At 35.0% G+C, this 27,891-nt stretch overlaps 1 protein-coding gene across 6 annotated transcripts in view; it reads right to left on the reverse strand.

Moving 5' to 3' along the window:
* Positions 1 to 27,891, reverse strand: part of ATP11B (ATPase phospholipid transporting 11B (putative)) — a 111,629-nt gene that overhangs the window by 57,979 nt on the left and 25,759 nt on the right. For 4 of the 6 annotated variants that reach the window (XM_065943366.1, XM_065943367.1, XM_065943365.1 and 1 more), the window contains exons 3-14: positions 23,464 to 23,553; positions 21,757 to 21,837; positions 18,992 to 19,099; positions 18,678 to 18,806; positions 17,966 to 18,069; positions 15,593 to 15,640; positions 14,052 to 14,132; positions 13,404 to 13,468; positions 10,637 to 10,718; positions 3,118 to 3,268; positions 2,082 to 2,279; positions 45 to 287 (exon numbers count right to left, since the gene is read on the reverse strand). In XM_065943366.1, coding sequence (XP_065799438.1) covers positions 45 to 287; positions 2,082 to 2,279; positions 3,118 to 3,268; positions 10,637 to 10,718; positions 13,404 to 13,468; positions 14,052 to 14,132; positions 15,593 to 15,640; positions 17,966 to 18,069; positions 18,678 to 18,806; positions 18,992 to 19,099; positions 21,757 to 21,837; positions 23,464 to 23,553 — 1,380 coding nt within the window. The remainder of the gene's footprint in view (positions 1 to 44; positions 288 to 2,081; positions 2,280 to 3,117; positions 3,269 to 10,636; positions 10,719 to 13,403; positions 13,469 to 14,051; positions 14,133 to 15,592; positions 15,641 to 17,965; positions 18,070 to 18,677; positions 18,807 to 18,991; positions 19,100 to 21,756; positions 21,838 to 23,463; positions 23,554 to 27,891) is intronic. The other 2 variants (XM_065943364.1, XM_065943368.1) reach the window with 2 other exon arrangements.

Here is a 27,891-nt window from a genome sequence, read left to right on the forward strand (position 1 = left end):
AATTTCAAATGAAATTCCTATTTATTAATTTAAAAATTGCTTACTAGTTCAGTTCCATTTTCAGGACTGGTTCTAAAGGAGGAACTGGTTGCAAGATGGGATAAATTGTTAAGATGGGATAAACTAGTAAGATAAGATAAGTTTCCTTCTGAAGAGTCTGGTGTTGGTCCTTCGGATACTAGTCTACCGTTGATTTCTTGGTATTTTGTACCATTAATTGAACATTCCCGAAACTGCATCTCATTTTCTGTCAGTGTACCAGTTTTATCTGTAAACACATACTCCACCTAGAGAGAGAAAAGAAAACAAACTTTCTGTTCAGGGTCTTATATTAGACAAACAAACAAACAACAACAAGCTGCCCTCTGTCTCCTGATGCTGTTTGCCAATTAACACTGATACACTGATGGTGAGACTACAAATAATTAATGATGCCAGAGACAGGATAACGCAAAACATTTAAAATCTATATACTTTTCTAAGTCTGTGGCATCTTTAGGGTCACGTTTATCTATAGAGGTGACTGATAGTTTTTGTTGAACAAACAACAGAAATAGTTCCCTGGTCAGGGAACTATATTTCACATGCTGCAACTGAAAGATCTTACCTTGCATGCCCCCACATGCTGAAACCAAGACCCATCAGTCAAATAAATAAATTCAAACAACAAACAAAAACCAGCTGCAATACTTCTGATGGCCACTTCTAAAAGTATACTTTAGGTCTTTTTCAAGATAAACTGCCATATTTATTGTACTACTTATTTATTGTATCCACCATGTTTATTGTATTTCTTAATAATTTAGCAAGTACTGTTGTCATTAGGTTCCTCTCTTTTCATTTTAAATGTATTACTGACAAAGTTTTTGTTATACCCCAATCCCATTTTCCCATAAACCCTGTGGTTTTTACTAAGTAATTTTGCACAGCACAGTGATTTTTAGGAATGGATATGTCACATTACAGTAGAACTGATGAACTAAGGTCCTGCAAACCACAGGGCACGGCCAAACAAACACACTGTTCTGATATACTATAATATCAGAAATTTAAAATATTATAATAGAAATAAATCAAAATATAGGTGGAAAGATAAAAGTGCATGACTTCTCCCAGAAAGCATATTATAAAAACACAGAAACGAAAATTCAAAGTCAAAGAGAATTAGGAAATCAGGATAAATGGTCTGACACCCAAATTAAAAAATTTCAGAAATAAAATTCCACAAAACAGAAAAAACTTGTTACCAAAGAAATAAGGAAAATTCTTAGAAGTGAAGGACATGTTTCTAGATTAAGAGGACTCAGAGTTCTTTGCCCAACGGGAGTAAAAAAAAGACACCAAAGTGTATCATCATAAAATTTCAGATTCACTGCACAAAGAGAAGATTGTAAACAGGGTGACAGCTGAGATGCTGGCCCAGAAAGAAGTCCAAATTGAAGCAGAAAAATGAAAGGTTTCAAAAGAGAAAGCAAGCAACAGAATAAAAAAAGAGAAAGGAAATCCTAGATTACCTGCTGTGTTTGAATATGTGCAGAGATGGTTCATACACTTGTCAGATTTGTTTGTGGTAAATGAAAATTAAGTGAATGGAAAAACAGAACAATTAAGTGTAACAAAACCAAAATACCTAAGAAAAATGTAAATATAGTACTACACAGCACACAGAGAGAACTAGGAGTTAATAAACAATAACAGAACAGTTCTAATAATGTCAACAAGTGAATATTTATTAAATCCCAAATTGTGATTTAATAATATTGGGGAGCTATGGAGAGGCAAAGTGGGTATATGTCTGGGTATGTGTGTAGAAGGAATAGTGTAAGGGTTATATCTTTATATTTCATAGTAAATAATGTCTCAATTTTAAAAATCCAGAAAGAATACCATATAAAAATACAGTGCTAAATAATGAAGAACAGCTTAAGATTTCAAAATGGGAAACAAGAAATAAGTTGTGGAGCAAAGAAAGTGGGGCTGTTTTTTAGCATAAGTTTTGTAATACTTAGTTTTATTATTCTTTGTACTTTTATTGTTTTGATAAAAATAACAAATTAAAAAAACAAAAGGATCATTTTTACCTGTCCAAGTTCTTCATTCAGATCAGAAGTATTGACTTGAGCTTTCTCATCTGATTCTTCATGATAGAGATCAAGGTCCCAGCCAATAAAAAATGATCCAAGAAATTTTTGCAGTTCCACTGTCACGTATAATGAAATTGGAATGATGAAATTGTAGAGGACCAAAAAAGCAAGGAAGTCTGAAATGAATTTCAGAATCTGTGGGGAAAAAATGATTTTTGGTAAGAAAAAACATGAGAATTTCTTTATCATCACTGAAGAAAATAATCAGTTAAGCATTTAAATAGACTATCAACTATATTCTGAAACAGAATAGCCTCATGAGTTGAAATTCATTTATCGAATTGTCCTTTCAACACATTTACTGCTCTTTAGAATCTTAAACAAAGAGAAAGAAAAAAAGGTTAAAACCAAATTACTGAATTTGTTACTTTTTGTGCCTGTGCGCAAGCCTGTGCCCAGCTGCTCAGGCAGGTCTGACTCTTTGCAACACCATGGACTGTAGCCCGCCAAGCTCTTCTGTCCATGTAATTTTCTAGACAAGAATGGGTTGCCATTTTCTACTTCAGGGGATCTTCCTGACCCAAGGTTTGAACCCGCGTATCCTGCATCACAGGTGGAGATTCTTAACTGCTGAGCCACCAGGGAAGCCCAGTGAATTACTCTGATAGAAATGAAAATTAATTAATTTACTCTTTAGTTAATCTATAATATACAGTAAATGGAGTAAAAATTTCAATATCCAGTACTGAAATGGAATGCCAATACAGATAATCTAAATTTTTGTGATCTTTAACCGTTCTAGTTATGCCATAGGGAATGTAATTGCTTACGTCCTAAAATGTAAAAAGCGTACCAATACAAACATGTGGGCTACTCTTCACATGCAATATCCTTTTGATATCCTTCAACAATAATACTTTCAGGGGATGACAGTGGTAACTCCTATCAGAAGACACTACAAAACATTAAAAGATACAAAATTTCCAAAGAATAAAATTTTCTTTATAACAGAGTCAAAGGCACCATAAAATACCTTACTACTATTTCTTTGATGTTCTGTTTTTTGGTTATACCAAGGTTCATCCCATTTCTCTTCAGCTTGCCATGTATATTTCAAGATAGTACTGATGATGGCTTCAGAAATAAGGATTATTAGATAAATTATCAAAAATGTATTCATTGACCTGAAATGAAAAAAAGAGAATATAAAATGTATCAATAACAAGTTACTATACTCATTCGTTTGGAAATTATTATTGGTATTAAATAAGACATTAAATATATAAGATATTATGATAGCTATCTAAATGACACAATTTATAACCACTCAATTGAATCTATTTACTAGAAATAAAAGAACAGATACATATGATTACAACCATATTTACTATAGTTAAGCTACTGTTCAAAATGCTTATAGTAAATGACAGTTTTGGCCAGTTATTTTGCTGGAAACAATGATCAAAAGATTTTCTACATTTTCAGGACCTATCTTACTTTTTGTGCAAACATAACTAATATTTGTATAGCACTGATATTTTATAAAACTTTTGTCACATCCACCAACTTGCCTTATGTTAAACAAAAAGCAAACTTGTCTAATGTTTATAAAAACCTGTGAGGAAAAGATTGCATCCTTTTTAAAGATGGTGACCAAAACTCAAAAATCATTCTGTAGATTTCCCCAAATCATACAAGTCACGAATTGACTTTTAAAACCCTCTTCTTTTCACTGGGCAAGTTTCATACTGTATCTCTAAAGTCCTTCATCAATGTTCTGTTCTTTTCAGCACATGGATTTTATATGGATTTTGTTAGGTGTCCACCTAGGTACTTCTTTGGGGGTGGTGACTGCAAATGGCATAATTTAAATTTCAGTTTCTGTCATTGGTGTTTCTTTTTCAATGTCATTATTTAGTGCTGTGACAGTTGATTTTTTGTGTGGACTTGACCAGGCTAACAAGAGAGCTGGTAAAACATTGTTTCTGGATGTGTTTGTGAGGGTGTCTCTGGAAGAGATAGTTGGTTCAGTAGACTCAGTAAAGACATATGTCCTCACCAATATAGGCAGTTAGTCGCTCAGTCATGTCTGACTTTTTGCAAGCCCATGGACTGTAGTCTGCCAGGCTCCTCTGTCCATGGAATTCTCCAGGCAAAAATACTGGAGTGGGTAACCATTTCTTTCTCCAGGGTATCTTCCTGACCTAGTGATCAAACCTGGGTCTCCTGCACTGCAGGCAGACTCTTCACTGTCTGAGTCACCAGGGAAGCCCCAATACACGCAAGCATCATCCAATTCATTGAGGGCTCAAACGGAATAGCAACAGAAAAAGGTGAGGGAAGGACAAATTCTGTCTCTTCTTGATCTGGGACATCAGAGCTGCTGGTTCTTAGGACTGTGGATTTGGGCTAAATTATACCGCCGAGTTTCCTGGGTCTCTACCTTGCATCTGGCCGACTGAGACTTCACGGGCTCCACAACCACGTGAGCCGATTCCTGTAATAAATCTCCCCTCATATGTAACTGAGGTCTAGTCTACTGGCTTAGTTTCTCTAGAGAATCCTAATACAAGTACTATAAATTTCCTTCTCAGCACTGCCATAGCTACATTCTACAAAATGTGATTGTTGTATTTTCATTAATTTCTAAAAAATTAAGGAAAATTTCTAAAAAATTAAAATTTTTTTATTTGAAATTTCCTATTTGACCCACAGATTACTTAGAAGAGCTCCAGCTGCTCCATATCTTTGCCAATAATTGGAATGTTCACTTGTTTCCATTTTCACCATTTCAATACATGTCTTGATATCTGTCGTTCTACTTTGTATCTCTTATGACTAATGATATACACTTTTCATGTACCTACTGGCCACATGTATATTCTCCTTTGTGAAATATCTGTTCACATCTTTCTTATTTTTTCACTGGGCTGTTTTTATTATAAATATGTAGGAGCTTTTAATATATTATTATATATTTTGAATACAAGTTCTTTGTAAGATAGATCTTGTGAATATCTTCTCCCAGTCTGTGGCTGATTTGTTCATTTCCTTAGTTGTGTAGTCTGATGAGAAGTTCTTAACTTTGAGGAAGTCCAGTTTATCAATTTTTCCTTTTATTTATGCTATCTGTGTCCTCAAAAATATTTAGTTATCTCCAGGTTGTGAAGATATCTTCCTAAGTTTTCTTCTAAAAGTTTCATAGTTTTAGCTTTTATGTTTAGGTCTATGATCCATCCTAAAAATTTTTTTGGTGTATAGTGTAAGGCAGGAGTTGAAGTTTATTATTTTTTTCCCCACTTGAATATCCATTTGTTGTTACATCATTTGTTGAAAAGACTTTTTCCTCACTGAATTCACTTAATGCTTTGGCTGAAAATCTATTGACTATATTTCTCAACTCTCTATATTTTAACCTACTGAACTATCTTTTTATGCTAAAATCATACAAAACTTACTGTAGCTTTATACTGTCTTGAAATGAGGCAATGTAAATCTTCCAGCTTTTTTTCCTTAAGAAAGATTGTTTCCATTATGCATTTGCATATGTATTTTGGCTACTGCATTTCAATATTCAGATTAGAATCACCTTGCCAATTACTACAAAAAAAAACTTGCTAGGAAATGAAAGAATTTACATATCAACTAACAGCTTAACAGTATTGAGCCTGTCAATATACTATGATTTCTCCATTTATTTAAGACTTTAACATCTCTCATGTTTCATAGTTTTCATTATAGAGATCTTGCACAAGTTCTTAAAAATTTATTTCTAAATATGTTTTTTCGACACTAATGTAAAATGTAACTATTTTCTTAAAAATTTCATTTTCCTACTATTTCCTAACATATAGATTAGATTGGAAAGATTTAAAAAATTGATCTTGTATTCCAAGACCTTGGTAGTATCACTTACTAGTTCCAGAAGTTTTTTGTTGAGTCTTTACAACTCTCTACGTGACCACTCATGTGTCTTCTGAAGGGGAGAATTTTACTCCTCACTTTCAAATGTTTATGCCTTTTATGTTTTTGTGTTGTTGCACTGAATAGGGTATCTAGGATAATGCTGAAAGAAAGTAGTGAGACTGGATCTTCTGGGTACAAGCCCTTTACAAGACATGAGCTTTGCAAATATTTTCTCCTAGTTAATGGCTTGTCTTTTCATTTTCTTAACATTATACTTTCATGAAGTTTAATTTATCAATTTTGAGTTTTGCTTTGGGTTCCTTTTTTGTACGTTTTCTTATCTAAGAAATATTTTCTTAATCCAAGGTCACAAATATTTTCCCCCATGTTTTATAGATTTAGCTATTATGCTTAGGTCTTACATTTTTAAACAGGTAAGGGTCAAAGTTTGGTTTTTGGCATATTAATATCAATTGTTCTAGCACTGTGCTGAAAAGACTATGCTTTTGTCTGGAGATTTTTAAAAATAATTCTCTTTGATACATAGAGTTATTTAGACTTTGTTTCACCTGTGACAATCTTTGAAAGTTATGTTTTCAAAGAATTTGTTCATTTCATCTTAGCTGGAAAAATCTAGAGACAAAAAGGTTAATTTCTTTATCTGTGGATCAAGTGGCCATGTACGTAGGATCTGCAGTGAAATCCTCTCATTCATCCCTGCTCTTTGTAATTTTTAAGCTTTCTCTCTTCTACCGCTTCTTTTTCCCTTTGATCCCTTGATCTAGGTATGCTGCTGCTGCTAAGTCGCTTCAGTCCTGTCCGATCTAGGTACAGATTTACCTATTTTAATATTTGCAAAGAAGCAACTTTTGGCTCTTAATTTTGTCTATGGCTTGTTTTTTATTCTATTGTAAGCCTTTCTTCTCTCCATCAACATTTAAAGCAAAAAAATTCTCTTTAACCTAGGTTTTGCCTGAGTCTGCAGATTTAATATGCTGGATTTAAAATTATCATTCTGTTCTCTTCCTGCAATTTAGAAATTTTCAGTTATTATTTTTTCAAATATTTTTATTCTTCCCCTTTTGCTCTTTTTTTTTTCAGGGGCAGGGACTCATTTAAATTTATGCTAGATAGCTTAATATTGTTCCACATGATTCTGAAACTCTGTTTTTCTTCAATCTTCTTTCTCTGTTCTTCAGACTGATGTCTATTGCTGTTTCAAGTTCACTGACAACTTCTGCTTCCCTTAATCTGGTATTGAGTCCATCTCATGACATTTATATTCCAATAATCATGTTTTCCAATTCAAGAATTTTCACTGCATTCTTTTAGAGTTTCCATTTAATCTGCTGAGATTTCACATATGTTCTTTCACACCTTCCTTTAGGCTCCTGAACATATTTATAAAATCTGCTACCAAGTTCTTGTCTACTAATTACAAGGTCTAAATCATTACATAGTTTCTATTGAGTTCTCTGAGTATGAGTTACATTTCCTTCACATGTCTGCTTTTTTTTTTTTACCAGAACAAAAAATAGGGGAACTTTAACCTTGCTTTACATAATAACTCCTTTATAAAGTAAAACACAATACATAAAAACTATAAAGAAAATTACTGATAATTTCAACTAAATAAAAATTTTGTATGATAACCATATTACAAACTAAGTACAAAGTCAAATAGTAAAATGAAAAGGTATATAATTACAATATATTAGTTATGGTACTTATTTACATTTTTTATTAATACAAGTTTTTTAAAAACTTTTAATTTTGTATTGAGGTATATAGCCAATTAACAATATTTTGACACTTTTAGGTGTACAGTGAAGGGACTCAGCCATATATACACATGTATTCATTCTCCCCCAAACTCCTTTCTCATCCAGGCTGCCACATAACATTGAGCACAGTTCCAGGTGCTATACAGTAGGTCCTTATTCATATCTGCTTATTTTTGACTACATATTGGATTTTATAAATAATACACTAAAGAGACTGTATTCTTTTATGTTTCCTCAGATGAATGCTGATTTTTATTTCAGTAGGGAGTTAACTTGACTAGCTTCAAACATCAAACTCTGTTTTCTACTGCTGTTGAAACAGCAAAGTTCTCTGTTTGGTTCTTTCAGCTTCTTGGTACTGACTTTTTGCCAAGTCCACTGGAGTCTCCCCCGTACATGAATAGTTCTAACAGTCAGTCAAGGATTTGGGCAGAATTTATGTGTCTGTTTTGGAGTTCATTCCCCTAAATGATTCTTCCCTTTTTAGCTGCTGCTTCAGCTTTGAACTTCGTCCTTTAACATCTACACACTATGAAGCTCAGGTTCTCTCAGCCTGTGCAGCGGCACAGTAAGTAAAAAGGGCCCTCAGGTAAGAAGATGCACTCCCCCTTTTTGCTGCTGTCATTTTTCAGGAATAGACTCCTTGCCAGTTTATGTTTTTGATCACTTTCCAATGCTTTCAAATACTTGTTTATTAATATTCTGCCCAGATTTTATAATTATTATCTGCAGGAGGTTTAGTCTGCTCAAGGAGTTCCATTATTATTCAACAGTATTTATTTTAAAATCATAATTTTAGCACCTGCAATATGCCAAACATTGTGCAAAATGCTACATGTATGCAGAAATGTTAGAAACCATCCATTCCTCTTTGACATTGATCTTAATATTTGGAGGGGTGGTTTCCTGATGGTCCAGTAGTAGGACTCTGAGCTTTCAGTGCTGTGAGCCCAGGTTCGATCCCTGGTTGGAGAACTAATATTCCACATGCTGTATGGCATGGCCAAAATATATATATATATATACACACACATATATATATATTTGCCATCTCCTCAGGCACAAAAGCAAGAAGGGACTATATCAAACTAAAAAGCTTTTGTACAGTGAAGAAAACTATCAATAAAATGAAAAAGCAGCCTACTGAATTAGAGAAAACTTTACAAATAATTTATCTGACAAGAGGTTAATATCCAAAATATATAAAAATTCACATAGCCTAACATCAGAAAAACAATCAGATTAAAAAACTGGCAAAAGATCTAATTGGATATTTTTCCAAATCATCAGGGAAATGCAAATCAAAACCACGAGATACCACCTCATATCTGTCTGAATGGCTATCATCAAAAATACAATGAATGACAAGTGTTGGTGAGGATGTGGAGAAAAGGGAACTCTAATACACCAATTAGGAAAACAGTGACAGACTTAATTTTGGGGGGCTCCAAAATCATTGCAGATGGTGACTGCAGCCATGAAATTAAAAGACCTTGCTCCTTAGAAGAAAAGCTATGACCAACCTAGACAGCATATTAAAAAATAAAGACATTACTTTGCCAACAAAGGTCCGTCTAGTCAAAGCTATGGTTTTTCCACTAGTCATGTATGGATATAAGAGTTGGACGATAAAAAAAGCTGAGTGCTGAAGAACTGATGCTTTTGAACTGTGGTGTTGGAGAAGACTCTTGAGAGTCCCCTGGATTGCAAGGAGATCCAACCAGTCCATCCTAAAGGAAATCAGTCCAGAAGATTTATTGGAAGGACTGATGCTAAAACTCCAATACTTTGGCCACCTGATGAGAAGAACTGACTCACTGGAAAAGACCCTGATGCTGGGAAAGACTGAAGACAGGAGGAGAAGGGGATGACAGAGGATGAGATGGTTGGATGGCATCACTGACTTGATGGACATGAGTTTGAGTAAGCTCCAGGAGTTGGTGATGGACAGGGAAGCCTGGAGTGCTGCAGTCCATGGGGTCACAAAGAGTCGGACAGGACTGAGTGACTGAACTGAACTGAATACACCAATGGTGAGACTGTAAACTGGCACAGCCACTGTGGAAAACAATATGGAGGTTCCTCAAAAAAGGTAAAAACAGAACTGCCACATGGTCCAGCAACTTCACTTCTGTGTATTTACTCAAAGAAAACAAAAACACTAGTTTGAAAAGATATATGCACCCAAGGTTCACTGTAGCATTATTTACAATAGCCAAGATATGGAAGCAACCTCAGTGCCCACCAACAGATGAATGGATAAAAAAGATGTGGTATATATACACACAGTAGAATATTACTCAGCCATAAAAAATGAAATATTGCCATCAGTGACATGGATGAATCTAAAGGGTTTTATGCTAAGTCAGACAGAGAAAGACAAACACCACATGATCTTACTTATATGTGGAATCTAAAGAAAAACAAAATGAAAACAGACTCATAGATTAAACAGGTGGCTGCTTTGACAGGGTTGGGGGAATGGGTAAAATGGTGAAAGGGTTTAAGGGGTACAAACCTTTGGTTATAAAATAAATGACACGAGGATGTAATATCTGTATAAGGGATATGGTCAATAATACTGCAATAACTTTGTATGGGGACAGATGATTACTAGTCTCACTGTATCATTTCACAAATGATACAAATGTCAAATCACTGCATACTACACCTGAAACTAATATTATTCATCAACTATATGTCAATAAATCAGAATTAAATAAAAATGAGAAACTCTCCCTATCCTCAAGGATACCAACTTTTGTTGACTTGAAACATACATTTATACCACATATTTTATATATATATAATAATATCCATATCAACAGTCATATTTACATGTAAATAAAATAGTTTTCTTACTTTTCTACTGCAGATCGTTTCTGCGATTTGCTCTTGTAATTTAATGCCATCTTAGTTTCCATTCCGGTATAAACAGCAACACCTGAAAAACAAAACAGTCTTAAACTAATCCTCCACCATGTTTCACAAAAGGAATGTACTCACTAGCATGAGAGCAACTAAGAAAATGTATCAACTGACAGTTGTTAGAATTCGGCTTTCCTTTAAGTCCCAGAGGTTTTTGGGAAACTCCAGTCATTCAGCCTGCTGACTGAGAAAGGCATATAGATTCTGTTCCTGAATTATAACTGAGATATTTGAATGAAAGCAGTATTACTTGAGTTGGAACTGACAGGGCAAAGAATTTGGAAAGATAAAGATGGCAGAAAATGCCATTACAGATATAGCAAATAGTACACTAAGTACAGGGCAAAGACAGAAATGGAAAAGCACTTTCTACTAGGTTGCAGCAATGGATTGGGGTCAGTTTGAAAGGCCTTGAATGCCAGGATCTGGAGTCTAAACATAATCTCATAAGCACTAGAAAGATAATATGGAAATCTGTCAAAGAGTAAATGAAGTAAATACAAGGAAACTGCTGTTCTAAAAACACATGCCTATGAGAAGGACTCTGAGATGAAAGAGAATGACAGTAATAATGGGACTAAAACTGAGAAGAGCAGTCTTGAAATTAGGTAAGAGCTGTCTTATTAAAAAAGAAAAAAAAAAACTTTGGAGTTAGAACTTTGTTTGAATGCTAGCTCTGCCACTTAGTTCTGCAACCTTGAGCAAGTTATTTAATCTTTCCTTGTTTCAATTTCTCCATCTTTAAATGGGAAAAAATACCTCATTAAAACTGTTGCAAGGTTGTGTGACAAATTAGCAAAAAGTCTAGAAACAGAAAGACAATCAATAAATGTTTATGCCTGTTCCTAAACAGTATGATGTGAGGAACAATATTCATTATGCTCTCTTCCTAAAGATCTGTGCTGGAATTTTCACTATTAGAATTATTTCTTAAAGGCAGAGGTTACAACTCGAATGATAAAGGCCAAGAAAATTATAGAAATGTGAGAAATCAATCTGCAGATTATTGGAGAACCAAAATATCTTAATATCAGCCAATGAGAAAAGATCACTTGTAAAGGAACAATAATTTACTGACAACACATTTTGCTCAGCAATAAGACAGAATAAAAACAGAAGATAAAGTATTGAAATAAAATAAAAAAAGAAAAAGAAATGTGAGAAATCACACAGAACGGTACAACACAGAGAGGTGGTGCTGAGGAAAACAGCAACAAACTCATCTAAAGGAATACACATTTCCTGAAATTTAAGATTGTGAAAGGTATTATTGCTAGACAGGTGTTAAAATACAGCATTATATGAGAGGGCCTAAACGTCCTGGAGGTTTCTCTGGACTTTTTAAACCATAAAACTTTACTATGGTTTCCTTTTTTAAATTGTGGCAGAATACACATAATATACAATTTACCTTTTTAATTCAGAGGTGCTTAGTTACATTCACAATGTTGTGCAACCATCCTCACTATCTAAGTTAAGAACAGTTTACCACCACCCCCCCCAAAAAAACCCTGAACCCATTAGGCAATCATTTCCCATTCCCACCCCCAGCTCCTGGGAACGACTGATCTAGTTTCTGTCTCTATGAATTTGTTTATTTTGGGTTTTTTAAATAAATGGAATCATACAATATGTGGCCTTTTCTGTTTGATTTTTTTCACTCAGCATAATGTTTTCAAAGTTTATGTTGCAGCATGTATCGGTACTGCATTTCTTATAGGGGAGTAATATTCCATTAGTTGGAAAGTCTACATTTTGTTTATCCACTCATTAGTCGATAGACCTTTGGGCAGTTCCTACCCTTTGGGCTATTATGAACAATGCTGCTATGAACATTCTCATACAAACCTTTGTTTGAGCACCTGTCTTCAATTCTTTAAGGTATATATCTAGAAGCAGAACTGCCAGATGATATGTTTCTAATTCTACGTTTAACTTATTGAGGAACTGCCAAACTATTTTCCATAGCAGCTGGAACATTCTACTCCTACCAGCAATGTATGAGAGTTCCAATCTCTCCACATTTTTGTCACACTCATTATTCTCCTTTTTAAAAAATTATGGATTTCTTTATCAAAGAGCCTAACACTGATAAGATATAGTACAGTTAACAGAAAACAAAAGAATGAGAAAGAAGAGCTCAAAAGCTAACGGGCCATTCCTTAATGCTGAGGAGCTAGTTGACAGCTAAAGGTTACCATTAACTTCACCATTTACCTAGAGTTGACTCAGAGCACAGTGAATTGAGATCTCCAATGCAAGAACACTATTTATCCTTTGATCCAGTCAGTGTATGTTAAAACAGCATCTGATACACAGTCACAGATCAGTAAGAATTTGCTGAAGGAATAAATGAGCTAGCAGTTTTAACAATCCAATCTAACTATAATGGAATTATACAAGTGGTTTTTTGCACCATGGTGCCAGATAATATAGTTCTTAACACCATTAATACAAATGCCAAAATTTTCTTCTTAGCAGAAGTATTCACGAAGAAAAACAGCAAGGTTCTAATCTATTATTCAAAAGTAGGAATTAAGAAAAAATACAACACAAAATTATATTAACACAATCTTTGAAAGAAAATTATTGTAGACAATAAATTATCTAACCAAAATAACACAAATGCTGTGCTTTCAAAAATACTTCATGTAAAGCATCAAAACAAATCTATTATTAAAATTTTTTGATATATACGAACCAAAAATTTCTTTTGTGTTTTTTAATCTGGCTCCACGAAGCAAGAGACTCTCTGGCCCCAGAGGTCTAGGGGGAAAAATAACCAAAAGCATTAAATATATTAAATATTCAATTAAATTTTAAATGGCATCTTTAGCAGACAGAAGGGACTTAAAGCTATACTTACAACAATGCTTTCAAATAAAACCAAAATCTCAGCTAGTATAAAGCTGTCTAGGTCAATCATGATGTTAGTTACTGTAACAACAAACATCTGCTTTAGCATTTCAGTCATTTTAAAGTTAATGACTCAGAAATAAGATCATGCCTGTAGATATAATCAGAAAGCCACTAGTTTCAGAAGTTTAGACATAAAATTCAACAAAACCAAAAAATTAAGTGATAACTTCAAAATGTTTTACAGAAGACGAAATTTTAAAATTTTGACCAAGATCAGTAAACAGTTTTTAAAGGGAAAATACAGAATTAAAATGCAATGTAAACAGGTTGTGTGAAGAAAAAAAGCAATGTAAACATAAATTATAGTATGATTCGTATATAACTCCATGTTTTCTGCACAATTAAAATTATACTAGGTTACAAAAGATAACATAGCAAGTGAGTTAGTAGTTTTTTAAGGCAAGATCAACACTACAAGTTGACTACTTGCATTGCATACTTCTTGGAGCATGGGGTCTTCTTGCTGTTTGAATTTCTCTCCATAAGGGAGATGTAAAACGAGAAGAAATAACTAGAAAGGAAAATTGTATTTTCTTAGTGATAGCAAATGATAACTCTGTTATGGATGGATTAAAAAGCTTTAATTTTGTTGATATTCCTTATCATAAGGCTTTCCAGAAATATACATACAAGGTTATCCAAATTAAACAGAATCTGAACCAATTTTGAAGAGGTCTATAAACCCAAACAGTTAAAAAAAAATCCAATGAATACAGGGGGCCAGGTGTTTGGCTATGTATAACAAGTATGGTTTTATTACATCATATATTTGGAACACACTGAATGGATATTCCAAAATCAATTATTCAGGAGATTTATTACAGTTCTTTTTCATTTGGTTCCAACAATGAATAGAAAAATTTCGAGTTCAAATTGGCATATAAAATTAGGATATAATGATAGAAAGCTTCAAATTAAAAAATTCATTTGTTTACTCTGGTTGCCTCAGCAAAGAACAAGGCTCCCTTAAAAAACCAACCAAACAAACAAACCAAAAAAACCATTCTACTTGCTAACATAGTTGATCTTTTCTTTTACCAGCCACAATATCTTAATGCAAGTCATACTATGTATCCACACAAGCATTCCAATATGTCACTATAGAAATCAAAATAAAATCCAGTCATTGTTGTTCAGCAGGGGTCCCTAAACTTACAAAGACCTTGTCACAGAGTTCACTGAACGTGCTTCTATGTTAACTTTTATTAAAAATGTGAATCCATCCTGATGCATATTTTTGGTGGCTTGTCTTGAAGATTCTATTAAAACAAATTCTCAATTCTTTGTTAGTATCTTATTTTATGCAGCCAGTATAAACTGAACATTTCCAGAAAATAGGCAGAATGCTAATTTATTTAGAAGTTCAAGGGTTGATTCCAAGATTTATTCTAAATTCAGCTTTGTGGCATGAGTAACAAGGTAATCTCACCTTATCAGAAAATCTTTAATAGGACAAGAAGTTTTTCATGTATGTTACCAGAAATTAACCTGAATATTGAGGGAAAACAAACCAAAACAACCAACCAACCAAACAAAAGAGTAAATAAGAAGTTCTAGATTGCCCAGTACTCTAGTTTCTGAGGAATGATTTTGAAGTGAAGACGACCATAAGACATTTTTTGTATTCTAGACTTAGGTGGTGGTAGTTTAAATGTGTAAGAATGTGAACAGGAACCAGTGTTTCCTTTATGTTACTATCTAATATTATTAATACTACCTAATATTATTAGACAAAAAAATACTAGTACACCAATAATCTTACTAACTTATTTTAATGTCATTTCACGGCATTTGCTTCATCCTCATCTCATTTGCTGCTGCTGGAAATTTGCTACAAGATGAAATGTTAAATGTTTTCAACTCTTTCATGATCCCATTGCTTACTTATCTAATCTCCCTTTAACTTGATTTTAGTCCCTCCCCAAACAATTTTCACTTAAAAGTGATTGGATAATGCAAATTTATTCTTACCTTACAATTTCTTCCATTTGTTGAGTTATTGTCATTCGTCCCATGAATCTATCAAAGAATTCATCATGTTACAAAAAACTAATACCTTTATGACATCAATAGGTGGAAATTTTTAAGGAAGTTTTGGCACTATTCTTACACATGAAACAAAACCAACCTTTTGCATGTATGAATGATCCAATATTTGTACTAGAAATTACAAAGGTAAATCAGTCACTAAAAAATTTTAGTGTCATTAAAAAAATCAATCACTTTAAAAAATTAGTATTCTTAGATTCTCAGGGAGTGATCAGTGGTGCTGTTTTCCTTCTCATGGTCTTTTGCTTCATCCCGTTTCATTTGTGGAGGAGCAGTGTAAAGCCTTCCCCCACTATGCAGTGCTCTCCCTGCCATCCGCTGCATGATTTTCCTGGGCTTTGCAGATGATGTACAAATACGGGCTGGTGCCATAAGCTGTTGCTGCTGCCCACAGCTGTCTCACTAGCTCTCCTTATGGTCTATTCCACCCACTTTTGCCATCAAAATTGTAGCAGGAATTAACAGCCTAGAGGCTGGCCAGCTGCTAGTCATTTCTGCTTCCATCATTGTCTTCAACTTCCTAGTGGAGCTGGAAGGTGATTCCTGGGATGATCACGTCTTTTCCTTCAACTTCGTATCTTTTTTTCTTTACCACCATGGGACTGCTCTACCATAAGTGGTAGCAGGGAGCCTCAGGCTAGTGACAGTGCACCAGAATGAGAATGAGGACAGTGCCTTCATGGAGTGTAGCAACATGACGCTCTCCACTTGCTGCTTAAAGTCTTTGGGCCCATGAATGAGAGAAACCTCACCCTGCTTCTGCTGCTGCTACAGGTCATGGGCGGTGCTGTTACCTTCTCCATTCTGACCAGCTGTCCAACTCTTCTGTGTCAGAAGAGTTGATCCACTGCGCTTTGATTCACAGCCTCCAGGACTTCTAACTCTGGCTGACCGCTTCTGAACCAAGACTGCTTCCCAGCCCAGGCCTCTTCCACCCTTCATTCTCCTCCAGATTGTGACCTCAGCATCTCGTTCCCCTTGTGACTACTGACATCCTGGGCCTTTCTTGCCCTCTAAAAACTACTGCTCAGACTCTGCCCATGGCTTTCTTGAATTTGTTACTCTCCTTTTCCATTCTGCTTTCCAGCCTCCTAAGGCAGAATATTGTAGTTTTTATGCAATTATCCACAATTCTGACACTCAAGGAGTTATGCTGGGCCTGGGACTAGAACCCTGGCTGGGGGTGTGGATACAAGTTCAAAGATGATTTGACATTTGGCTATAAATTATGTATTCTGATTAAGAGCAGACCAGGGGGTAGGTGCTCTCAGTGGTGACAATAAAATGTTGTATTTCTTATTATAAAAAGCTTTTCTAAACTTTCTCCCCATTTTTCAAATAAGGCAAAACCACTCAAAGCATTAGTCACATTTGATCTCATTATTAATCTTATGCTTTCTTAATGCTGTATCATTTTCTAGTTTTCAATAATCTCTTATAATTCACCCTTTTCTGAGACTTAGAAATAACAGCAATATAGAACTCAAAGCACTGAATTCTTCACAGTTAAATCTACCTTATAATTTAAATGCACAGAACTTCAAATTTTTACAGTTAAGTGGAAAATTCCGCATTGTTTTTGTTTTTGATGAAAATGTAAGCTTTTTATATCACACAGAGAAAATTCCATTATAAATATATGGATTCAGAACAAAGATATGTAAGAGATCTGAAAAAGGCAATGACTAATGATAACATCTTAAGCCAATAAATGCGGAGAATGACAAAAAGCTGAAACCAATTTTTACAATGTGGTTGTGATTTATATACCCGTTTTTGAGTAAAAATGAGCAGTTTTCTCTTTAATAATGAAAGTTGTTTCCATTTCATAGATGGAAATAATTAGCATATAGCTCACTGAAAGATGACTTACAGTGTTAAAATGAGTTAGTTCCTAACAAACACAAAGACATGGCCCTTCATGGAGCACATATACACATGTGCCTGCATGCATACATACACACACACCCTATTAGATTATTTTCTTCCAAGGAAATAATTTTATTTCCCTCATAACTACTATTATAGTTATAATGTTTACTGCTATTGTTATAAAGCCAGTTCACCCCGAAGTAGAAGATAAAAGGGAGGAACATGTGAATAAAAGCACAGCTTTTAATACTTCAGCTTAGAATTCTGCCAAATTCTGCTTTTAGCTTTGCCCCCATTTAATTGACCTCCTGCCTTGCTCCCCCCAATGTCTTCAAACAGCTGTTTCATTGCATGTTTTAGGACCGTAAAAAATGAGATCTGTAAACAGACTTAAAATGAATATGGTGAGTATTCACATCATACCTGTACAAGTCCGCTTCTGGTTGCTGACACTCTACCACAGCTATAAGAGTGTCCAAGTTGGCAACTGTCTGTAATACTGCTGTTTCTGGAACTGCCACATGTGTCTGAAAAAAAGAGAAGTTAAAGCCCATAGTTTTGAGATCTAAATGGGACCTTAGACATCATTTATTTCAAATCTCTTTTATAAATGAGATCACATCATTCTGTACTTGAGATCACTAAGCTAGATGGCAGAAGAGAAGAGAAAGAAGAATGTAAAGTAACAAGCAATAAAAGAAGCTACTGTGATTACCTGTCTACAAAGGCCATTTGCATACAAGGAAATTAAGTCTGTAAGTGTGTTAATAGTCATTACTGCTCAAAGTTTATTGGAAATAAATTTAACAGGGAGAAAAAAGTGAATGAAGTAAAATTTCTAATTGTACTTTGAAAACTGAGAAAAATTTAAATGTGCCCCCTATTTAAGAAAGCACCAGTATATTAAAAGATTATAGTTTCTCCAAAGCACTTTTTACATTTCTTAACTTGACTAAACCATGTGAGGCTAACCTTGAAGTAAAATGTGTGTAATTCATGTAGTAATTAACAGTAATTTAAAACATTTCTCCTTTATCGGGTCAAACTTTATTACCTTAACCAAAGGAAAATATCACTATAATCCAGAGACGTTTTGTTCACCAAGAGCCACACTCAAACATACACATGTACAAACCTTCAGGTTAGTTTCTCCATCCAAACTAGCAGTTGTAACGTGACAAGAACCATCAAGTCGATCTGAGGACAGAAGCACCAAATCTGCAGGGAAACTTTCATCTTTGGCTACTCGAACAATATCACCCACCTATGAAGAATTTTAGGGAAAAGTGAATATATAGATTTTTAAAGGCAGGACTTATTTTTATTGGGTTCTAAACAAGTGGTCTACTACAATATTTTAATGTAGGAAAGCAGACTTTAACTAAAATATAGTCAGATTAGAATTGTTTTAAAAATATAATTGATTTCTATTATTTATTAAATGCATACCCGAATATTTTTTGATCTAGTTGTTACAAGGCCACCACTTCGAACAACATAAACAGGAGCTCCATTTACTTCATTATCTGAGATATGTCTTAACCAATCTTCATAACCCTGTAAACATCAAAAGAATAAAAAAAGCTCCTCTGAGTATAATTAGAAGATATGTGTATGTGTGTTAGTCACTCAGTTGTGTCTCTTTGTGACCCCACAAACTACAGCCCGCCAGGCTTCTCTGTCCATGGAATTCTCCAGGCAAGAATACTGGAATGGATTGCCATTCCCTTCCCCAGAGATACTTTTATCAATTGAGAAAAAGAAACATAATTTCCGCAAAACATTTCATTCATTAGAACCATGTTAGACTACTTTGGCATTCATTACTGCTAGAAACACTCTCTTCACTTGGTTTTCATCACACACATGTTCCTGGTTTTCACAGTACCTCTCCAGTTACTTCTTCTCAATTTACTATGGGAGGCTCCGTCTATATCATCTTAGTGGGCCCTTTTTTCACCATTCTCTTACTTCCTATACAAGATTTCTTTATCCCCGTGTCTTCAAAAAATTCTGAAATTTCTATCTCCAGCCTGTATCTCTGGACCCTAATAAACGTAAATATCCAGCTGTATTCTTAATATCTCCGTTTTGATGTCTCATAAATAACATTAAACATTTAAAAACTAAACTGATGATGTTATCCTTAAACTGATGATGGATGCATTTCCAATGTCTCCCATCTTGACAAATGACTCACTTTGGAAAGAGACAGGTTGTAAGTCATTATTATTATATTAAACTCACTCCTTTGGCAGATATATTATAAACTCACCAACATCTTTTCAACTTAGTTACAGCATCATATTCTAACTAAATCCACTCTTTATTTGGCCAAATTTATACTGGGAAACCAAGGAAAGAAGTATTGCAACATTTAACACTTTCTTAAAAATATTCAAGAGGTTCATTCATTCATCTATTCATCTATCACATATTTATTTCATGTCAAATATGTGCATAACTTTGTTCTGGTCACTGGTAACAAACTGATAATATAAAACAAAGTCTCTGCCCTCAGAGAACTAAACATTCAAATGAAGGTGACAGACAAACGAATAAACAAGCATTTATTCAATAGAACAGGCAGTGAATGAGAGATGATATAAGCAAAAAGACCAGAGCAGGGAATGAGACAGTGACACAGAGGTCAGGAAAAGCCTAAGGTGTCCAAGAGAAATAGTTGTATTTTCAAGCACAAATTGTTATATATGTCTCTCTGGAGTTCAGAGCATAGTTTCAGGATACATGTAAATTAGAAACCCACTACACTTGATGAAATCACCAAAGAAAAAATTATTTATAAAAAAGAAGCCCAATGGACAAATATTTGTTACTCTGATGCAATAAATGACATCTACAAAACCAAATGAATATGTAATTGTCTTAAGTGATCTGGATGTTTACTGACTTACAAAAATCCTAGTCTCCAACAGAGCAGTGAATAAAGGGAAATCAAACTTACAGCAGTAGTAAGTTATTCAGACACACTAGATTAACTGTTGATTTACAGACTTCCCTTACCTTTATCAAATAAGTAATAAATACACTACATCTCAGAATGATCAAATGTTTGCCAATTTTGTTTCTATGTCAAGTTAAACCTTATCCCTAAATCTTACAAAATGAAAACTTATCAAACTGGCTCATGAAAATTCAAATTAACTCTTTCAAGAGGAAGACAGCAGTTCTGTATAGTTGAGCTTCTGTCAAGATATTCTGAGAAGTGGTAGCTATATAAACATGACGCTTCTAAGAATTTTAAAATTTCTTGTCATGCTTATCCAATAATACTGTTTTTCTATACCTAGATTTTAATATCAAATCAGATCTAGTTGAAGCTATTCCCTTAGAGTATTACTTTACATAAAAATCAATTTCACAGAGAAAGCTGTAAAAAGTAGGAAAGTACTGAACAATTTTTATTCAAAAATGTTCATGCCAGAAGTACATGTTCACTCCTAAACATACCCCCTTCCTTTGAATTATATATCCTTTAAACACTACCAAACTCTACAAAGATGATTATAACAATCTGTTTCACACATAACTTGGCTTGTACCTAAAAAAATGCTTGCTTTTGGATACTTCTTAGGTATGTTAAAGGAACAACATACTTTAATAACTGTAATCATCCCATCAGTCACCAAGTACCTGATAAGAGAGGCTTACTTCCGTTTAATTTTTACCATATGCAGGCTTCTCCGGTAGCTCAAGGCGGTAAAGCGTTCTACCTAATTTTTACCATATGCAGAATCAAACAAATTTGGTGCTTTTTTCTTTTTATAATTTTATTTATTTGGCTGTGCTAGGTCTTTCATGGCTGTGCAGGCTTTTCTCCAGTTGCAGGGAGCAGGGGCTACTCTCTAGTGCAGGGGCTTCTCACTGCAGTGGCTTCTCCTGTTGCAGAGCGCAAGCTCCAGGGCACGCAGGCTTCAGCAGCTGTGATTCCTGGGCTCTGGGGCACAGGCTTAGAATTTGCGACACACAGGCTTAGTTGCCCATGGCGTGTGGGACCTTTCCAGGTCAGGGACTGACCCCATGTCTCCTGATTTGGCAGATGGATTCCTTATCTCTGAGCCACCAGGAGAGCCCTAAATTTGCTTTCTTATGAAAATTACTTTCGCAACAATAAATCTTACTTTGGAGGAGAAATATTAAGTTAACTTCTGAATGACTTGGGAAGAAAGCAAGCAACAGAAAATATTTCATACCTGCTTTATGGCAGTAACTGTTATTACAAAGAACAATGGAAGTCCACTGGTAACTGGACTGGTAGGTGTATCAATCATAAGCTGCATTAAAAAGAAAGAACGCAGAGTATTATATTTTATATTGTACATATCACTATTAACATCTAGAATCTCATAATTATTGGGAAATCTGAAAACATTATACAAAATACATGCCATAGTTCAGATGAAAAAGTAACTTGACAGAGATTATGCAGTGAATGTAGTTTACTTCACAGTTTCACAAGTACACTTTGTTAGCTATTATATGGGGTTAGTAGACTATCTAAATCTATTGCATACCCACAAATATTGCTAGAATGGACTCAGTTTCTCTGCTTTCTTAACACACAGAGTACTTAAGGTCTTCCTCAGTATTTGTCTTGGAGGGGAGCTACAGCTATTCAGAATCTCAATTCACATTTCTTTGCCCATCCAGAGAAATGCTAAAAAAAAAAAAAAATCTGTCAATTTTTATTCCGGGATCCAGAATAAACTCACACTGGAGAGAAAACAAGAAATGGGACTAGGGAAACGGTTTCTTTCTATAAGTGATTTTGTTACAGCTAGTAGAACCAGAAGGGTACAACTTGGAAAACGATGCTACAATTATCTAAATCATACAACTGATGTTTCAACAAACTGCTTTAGAAGAAATATTTGCAGTAATTATATTTGGTTATTTAGAACATGGGTCTAATAATTTATTAATATTGCTTTATTCTGGTTAGGCCAATTAAGTTTGTTCTATTCCACAGACAGGCTGAATTCCTGATCTCAGGCAGTAATTTCACAAATGCATGTTACTTGTATGTAATAAGTACAAATTTCTCGTTTTTTTCGACTAAGTAAGCTGATGGTCTACTGATTTAAAAAAAACACACACAAAAAAACCCCAGAATTTATTTTTTTCTGCTCACAAAGAGAAGCAATTAAAAAAAAAAAAAAGCTTCCTCAAGCTTTAAGGTGACTACTTCACAAGTTTTTTTTTTCTTTTGAAGGTTCAGGTTCTATGGAGTAGAGTTTATAAAAAAAAAATTCAGTGCCACACTGAAAGAGACTGCTAATGTATCATCAGAAAAGAAAAACCTCTTTGAAGGAAAACAACAGTCATTAATTCTAAATCTTGGTTTGTACTCAAGTTTCATACTGTTCTCTTGATATTCTGATATTAGGGAACAAAAAAGTACAATGAATATGGATTTAGTTTAAGAAAATGGCCTCCTGGATAAAAATCTATATTCATGAAGATCCTGAGAAATTATAATAAAAACTTTTAAAATAAAAGTAAAATTAAAAAAAAAAGAAAAACCAAAGGAAGACTAATTTTGTACAAAGATGGTTCCACAGGCAGAAATGTGCCAAAAACAAGTGCTGTATGTTAAAAGCCATAATATTTATTTTCTGAGGCAGAACATCTGAAAGGATGATGCTATTTTCTTGGTTTTAATTATGATTATCAGCACTATAACACATAAGTGAGAAAACAAAATACAACTGATCTTAAAATTCACTGGCCATTCTTCAGACCATTACTATATTCACTGAATACAAGGGGAAGCCCTGCAGAAAAAAAAAAAAGGGTCCCATAGTCACATGGTTTAGAATGCAATGTTAACTTTTCCTTGAAGATATACGTTTAGCATTCATGTCTATCAACTTAACAATTTACAGAATGATAAAGCTTACCTGAACCAAAAATATAATAAGAAAATAAAAGTTTGCCACTCTTCTGAATTGTTCAAATAAATTTTTTGGAACAAAATTCCACATAGTATACTAAAAAAAAACAAAAAACAAAAAGATAAGTTAATATTTTAAAATAATATGTACTATATACAAATAATAAGAAAACTTGTACACATCAGATATACCAAGTCCTTACACAAATTCATGTAACTCAATGCTACAAAAACTATCCGGCTTTTAGAGTTTCAGGGCTTTTATTCTACTTTTTACCTGAGCTTTTATTCTACTTTTTACCTTTTACTATTTATTGGCGATTTTAGTATAATTTTTAAAAAGAGATAAAGGAATCTATCAATTTTGCTATTAAATTCCTAGTTTTTTTAGAAGTTGGAGATGGCAGATCTATATTTTGATTCTGATTACACAAAACTAAACCTAATGTTGAAAGATGAATTAAGGGACTTCCTTGGTGGTCCAGTGGCTAACACTCCACGTTTCCAATGCAAGAGATCTGCGTTTGATTTCTGGTGAGGGAATTAGAACCCATATGCTGCAACTAAGAGTTCACGTGCCACAACTAGGACTCAGGGCAGTCAAATAAATAAAATAAATTTAGAGATGGATTAAGAGTTGATAAAAATGCTAACACTAGATTCAGTTTACTTTATAAATATTTTCTTTAGGTTTTGTCAGAAACAGAGGAGACAGTATAATTCTTCAATTACTCCTCGGTAAGCATGGGATATGAAATGCGAAAAAGATTGAAAATTACTTTAGTTAAGTGATCACTGGTATAACCATGAAGAAAATCTCATAAAGGACATGAAAATCTGTCGCAATGTCTATTTTCACAGTGAGACCAGTAGAGTATAACGGTTATAAACATTGATGGTAAAAGGTTAACAATTTTTGTGATCTAAATCCTAATTCATGGTCACCGAAGGACCTTGGATCTTATCTCTCTGTACCGCATTCTATGCTCTATAAAATGAGGGCAATTATAACAATCATACTGTACAGGTTGCTACAAAGATTAAATAAGCTGATATATAGTGCTAAGTGAAGTCGCTCAGTCGTGTCTGACTCTTAGCGACCCCGTGGACTGTAGCCTACCAGGCTCCTCCGTCCATGGGATTCTCCAGGCAAAAATACTGGAGTGGGTTGCCATTTCCTTCTCCAAGGGATCTGCCGGACCCAGGGATCGAACCCTTGTCTCCCGCATTGTAGGCAGACACTTTAACCACTGGCTCAGACAATAAAGCGTCTGCCAATAATGCGGGAGAACCGGGTCGCAAAGAGTCGGACACGACTGAGCAACTTCACTTTCATAGTGCTAAGGACAGAACCTAGCTCATACTAATTGCTGTGTCTGTTGCTATATTATTAATCAGTTTATAAAAGGAACAAAGATAACAAGTTTAAATAGAGGGGATTAAGAACAATACTTGTATCAACAGCTATATTCCAAGATAAAGTAAAAGAAGTAATATACAAAGAATTCAACAAGAAAGAAAAATTTAATGAAGGAGGTTACATTCAACATGGGCTTTAAGGACGGAACACTCACAATCTGAAAACTGGGGCAAACAGAGGGAGAACATTTCAGGAAGGAAAGAAAGAATGAACAAAGGCAGAGAGGAGGGAAGTTCATCATGGCTTTGTGACAGAAGATAATGCAGTCTGAAAAGAGTCTAGGGAAATAGTAGGAGAGTAGAAAGGTAGTAAAAGGGAACATTGAGAAGCCAGGCTCAACTATGGTCAAGAAAAAAACAGACACTGCCTATATAAATATCTGGGCTTCCCTGATGGCTCAGGGGTAAAGAATCTGCTTGCCACTGCAGGAGATGCGGATTCAATCCCTGGGTAGGGAAGATCCCCTGGAGGAAAGCATGGCAACCCACTCTAGTATTCTTGCCTGGGAAATCCCATGGGCGGAGAAGCCTGGAGGGCTATAGTCCAAAGGGTCGCAAAGAATCGTGAACATGCATACACGCATAAAAATGTCTCCATTCTTGAAATTATGGTTAAAATACATGAAATCTACATTCTCTGCAAAAATATACAACCTATGTTCTTAAAAATTGAGATTATAAAAACAAAATCATAGCAAAGCCAAGGTGGTAGGGAAGTTAATTTATGGAATAGCAGGTAATCTGGTTTGGAAGTTTAAAAAAGCAGTAGTGGAATAATAATAAAGGAGAAGTGAGAAAGACAGTCTTCATTTATGTGAAAAAAGGCACCATTTATTTAAAAGTCTACACTTTTGAAACCTGGTCAAAAATACTAAACCTAATACTACTACATTTGATTGAATATCAAAATATTCAAATAAAGATATTTAATCTCAGAAGTTTTCCAGGACACTCAGTTTCAAGTATCAGCAGACTGTGAACTCCTCAGTTCAGTTCAGTTGCTCAGTTGTGTCTGACTCTTTGTGACCCCATGGACTGCAGCACGCCAGGCCTCCCTGTCCATCACCAACTCCTGGAGTCTACTCAACTCGTCCATTGAGTCGGTGATGCCATCCAACCATCTCATCCTCTGTCCTCCTCTTCCCCCTCACCCCCGATGCCTTCAATCTTTTCCAGCATCCGGGTCTTTTCCAATGAGTCAGGTCTTCCCATCAGGTGGCCAGAGTATTGGAGTTTTAGATTCAATATCAGTCCTTCCAATGAATATTCAGGACTGATTTCCTTTAGGATGGACTGGTTGGATTTCCTTGCTGTCCAAGGGACTCTCAAGAGTCTTCTTCAACACAACAGTTCAAAAGCATCAATTCTTCGGCACTCAGCTTTCTTTATAGTCCAACTCTCACAACCACACATGACTACTGAAAAAACCATAGCACTGACTAGACAATTACTTTGTTGGCAAAGTAATGTCTCTGCTTCTTAATATGCTGTCTAAGTTGGTCCTAACTTTTCTTCCAAGGAATAAGCATCTTTTAATTTCATGGCTGCAGTCACCATCTGCAGTGATTTTGGAGCCCCCCAAAATAAAGTCTGCCACTGTTTTTCCATCTATTTGCCATGAAGTGATGAGATCAGATGCCATGATCTTAGTTCTCTGAATGCTGAGCTTTAAGCCAACTTTTTCACTCTCCTCTTTCACTTTCATCAAGAGGCTCTTTAGTTCTTCTTCATTTTCTGCCATAAGGGTGATGTCATCTGCATATCTGAGGTTATTGATATTTCTCCTGGCAGTCTTGATTCCAGCTTGTGCTTCATCCAGTCCAGCGTTTATCATGATATACTCTGCATATAAGTTGAATAAGTAGGGTGACAATATACAGCCTTGATGTATCCCTTTTCCTATTTGGAACCAGGCTGTTGTTCCATGTCCAGTTCTAACTATTGCTTCTGGACCTGCGTACAGATATCTCAAGAGGCACGTCAAGTTGTCGGGTATTCTGATCTCTTTAAGAATTTCCCACAGTTTGTTGTGATCCACACAGTCAAAGGCTTTAGTCAAAGGGATAGTCAATAAATCAGAAACAGATGTTTTTCTGGAACTCTCTTGCTTTTTTGATGATCCAATGGATGTTGACAATTTGATCTCTGGTTCCTCTGCCTTTTCGAAAACTTAGCTTGAACATCTGGAAGTTCACAGTTCATGTACTATTGAAGCCTGGCTTGGAGAATTTTGAGCATCACTTTGCTAGCATGTGAGATGAGTGCAACTGTGCGGTAGTTTAAGCATTCTTTGGCATTGCCTCTCTCTGGGATTGGAATGAAAACTGACTTTTTCCAGTCCTGTGGCCACTGCTGAGTTTTCCAAATTTGCTGGCATATTGACTGCAGCACTTTCAAAGAATCATCTTTTAGGATTTGATAAGAGCTCAACTGGAATTCTATCACCTCGACTAGCTTTGTTCGTAGTGATGCTTCCTAACGCCCACTTGACTTCACACTCCAGGATGTCTGGCTCTAGCTGAGTGATCACACCATCATGATTATCTGGATCATGAAGATCTTTTTGTATAGTTCTTCTGTGTATTCTTGCCACCTCTTCTTAATATTTTCTGCTTGTTAGGTCCATACCATTTCTACTCTTTATTGTGCTCATCTTTGCATGAAATGTTCCCTTGGTATCTCTAATTTTCTTGAAGAGATCTCTAGTCTTTTCTATTCTATTGTTTTCCTCATTTTTTTGCACTGATCACTGAGGAAGGCTTTCTTATCATTCCTTGCTATTCTTGGGAACTCTGCATTCAAATGGGTATATCTTTTCTTTTCTCCTTTGCTTTTTGCTTCTCTTCTTTTCACAGCTATTTGTAAGGTCTCCTCAGACAGCCATTTTGCTTTTTTGCATTTCTTTTTCTTGGGGATGGTCTTGATCCCTGTCTCCTGTACAATGTCACAAACTCTCTGTCCATAGTTCATCAGGCACCTGTCTATCAAATCTAGTCCCTTATCTATTTCTCACTTT

This window comes from Muntiacus reevesi, chromosome 8 (genome assembly GCF_963930625.1).
Source record: "Muntiacus reevesi chromosome 8, mMunRee1.1, whole genome shotgun sequence".
Lineage (NCBI taxonomy): Eukaryota > Metazoa > Chordata > Mammalia > Artiodactyla > Cervidae > Muntiacus > Muntiacus reevesi.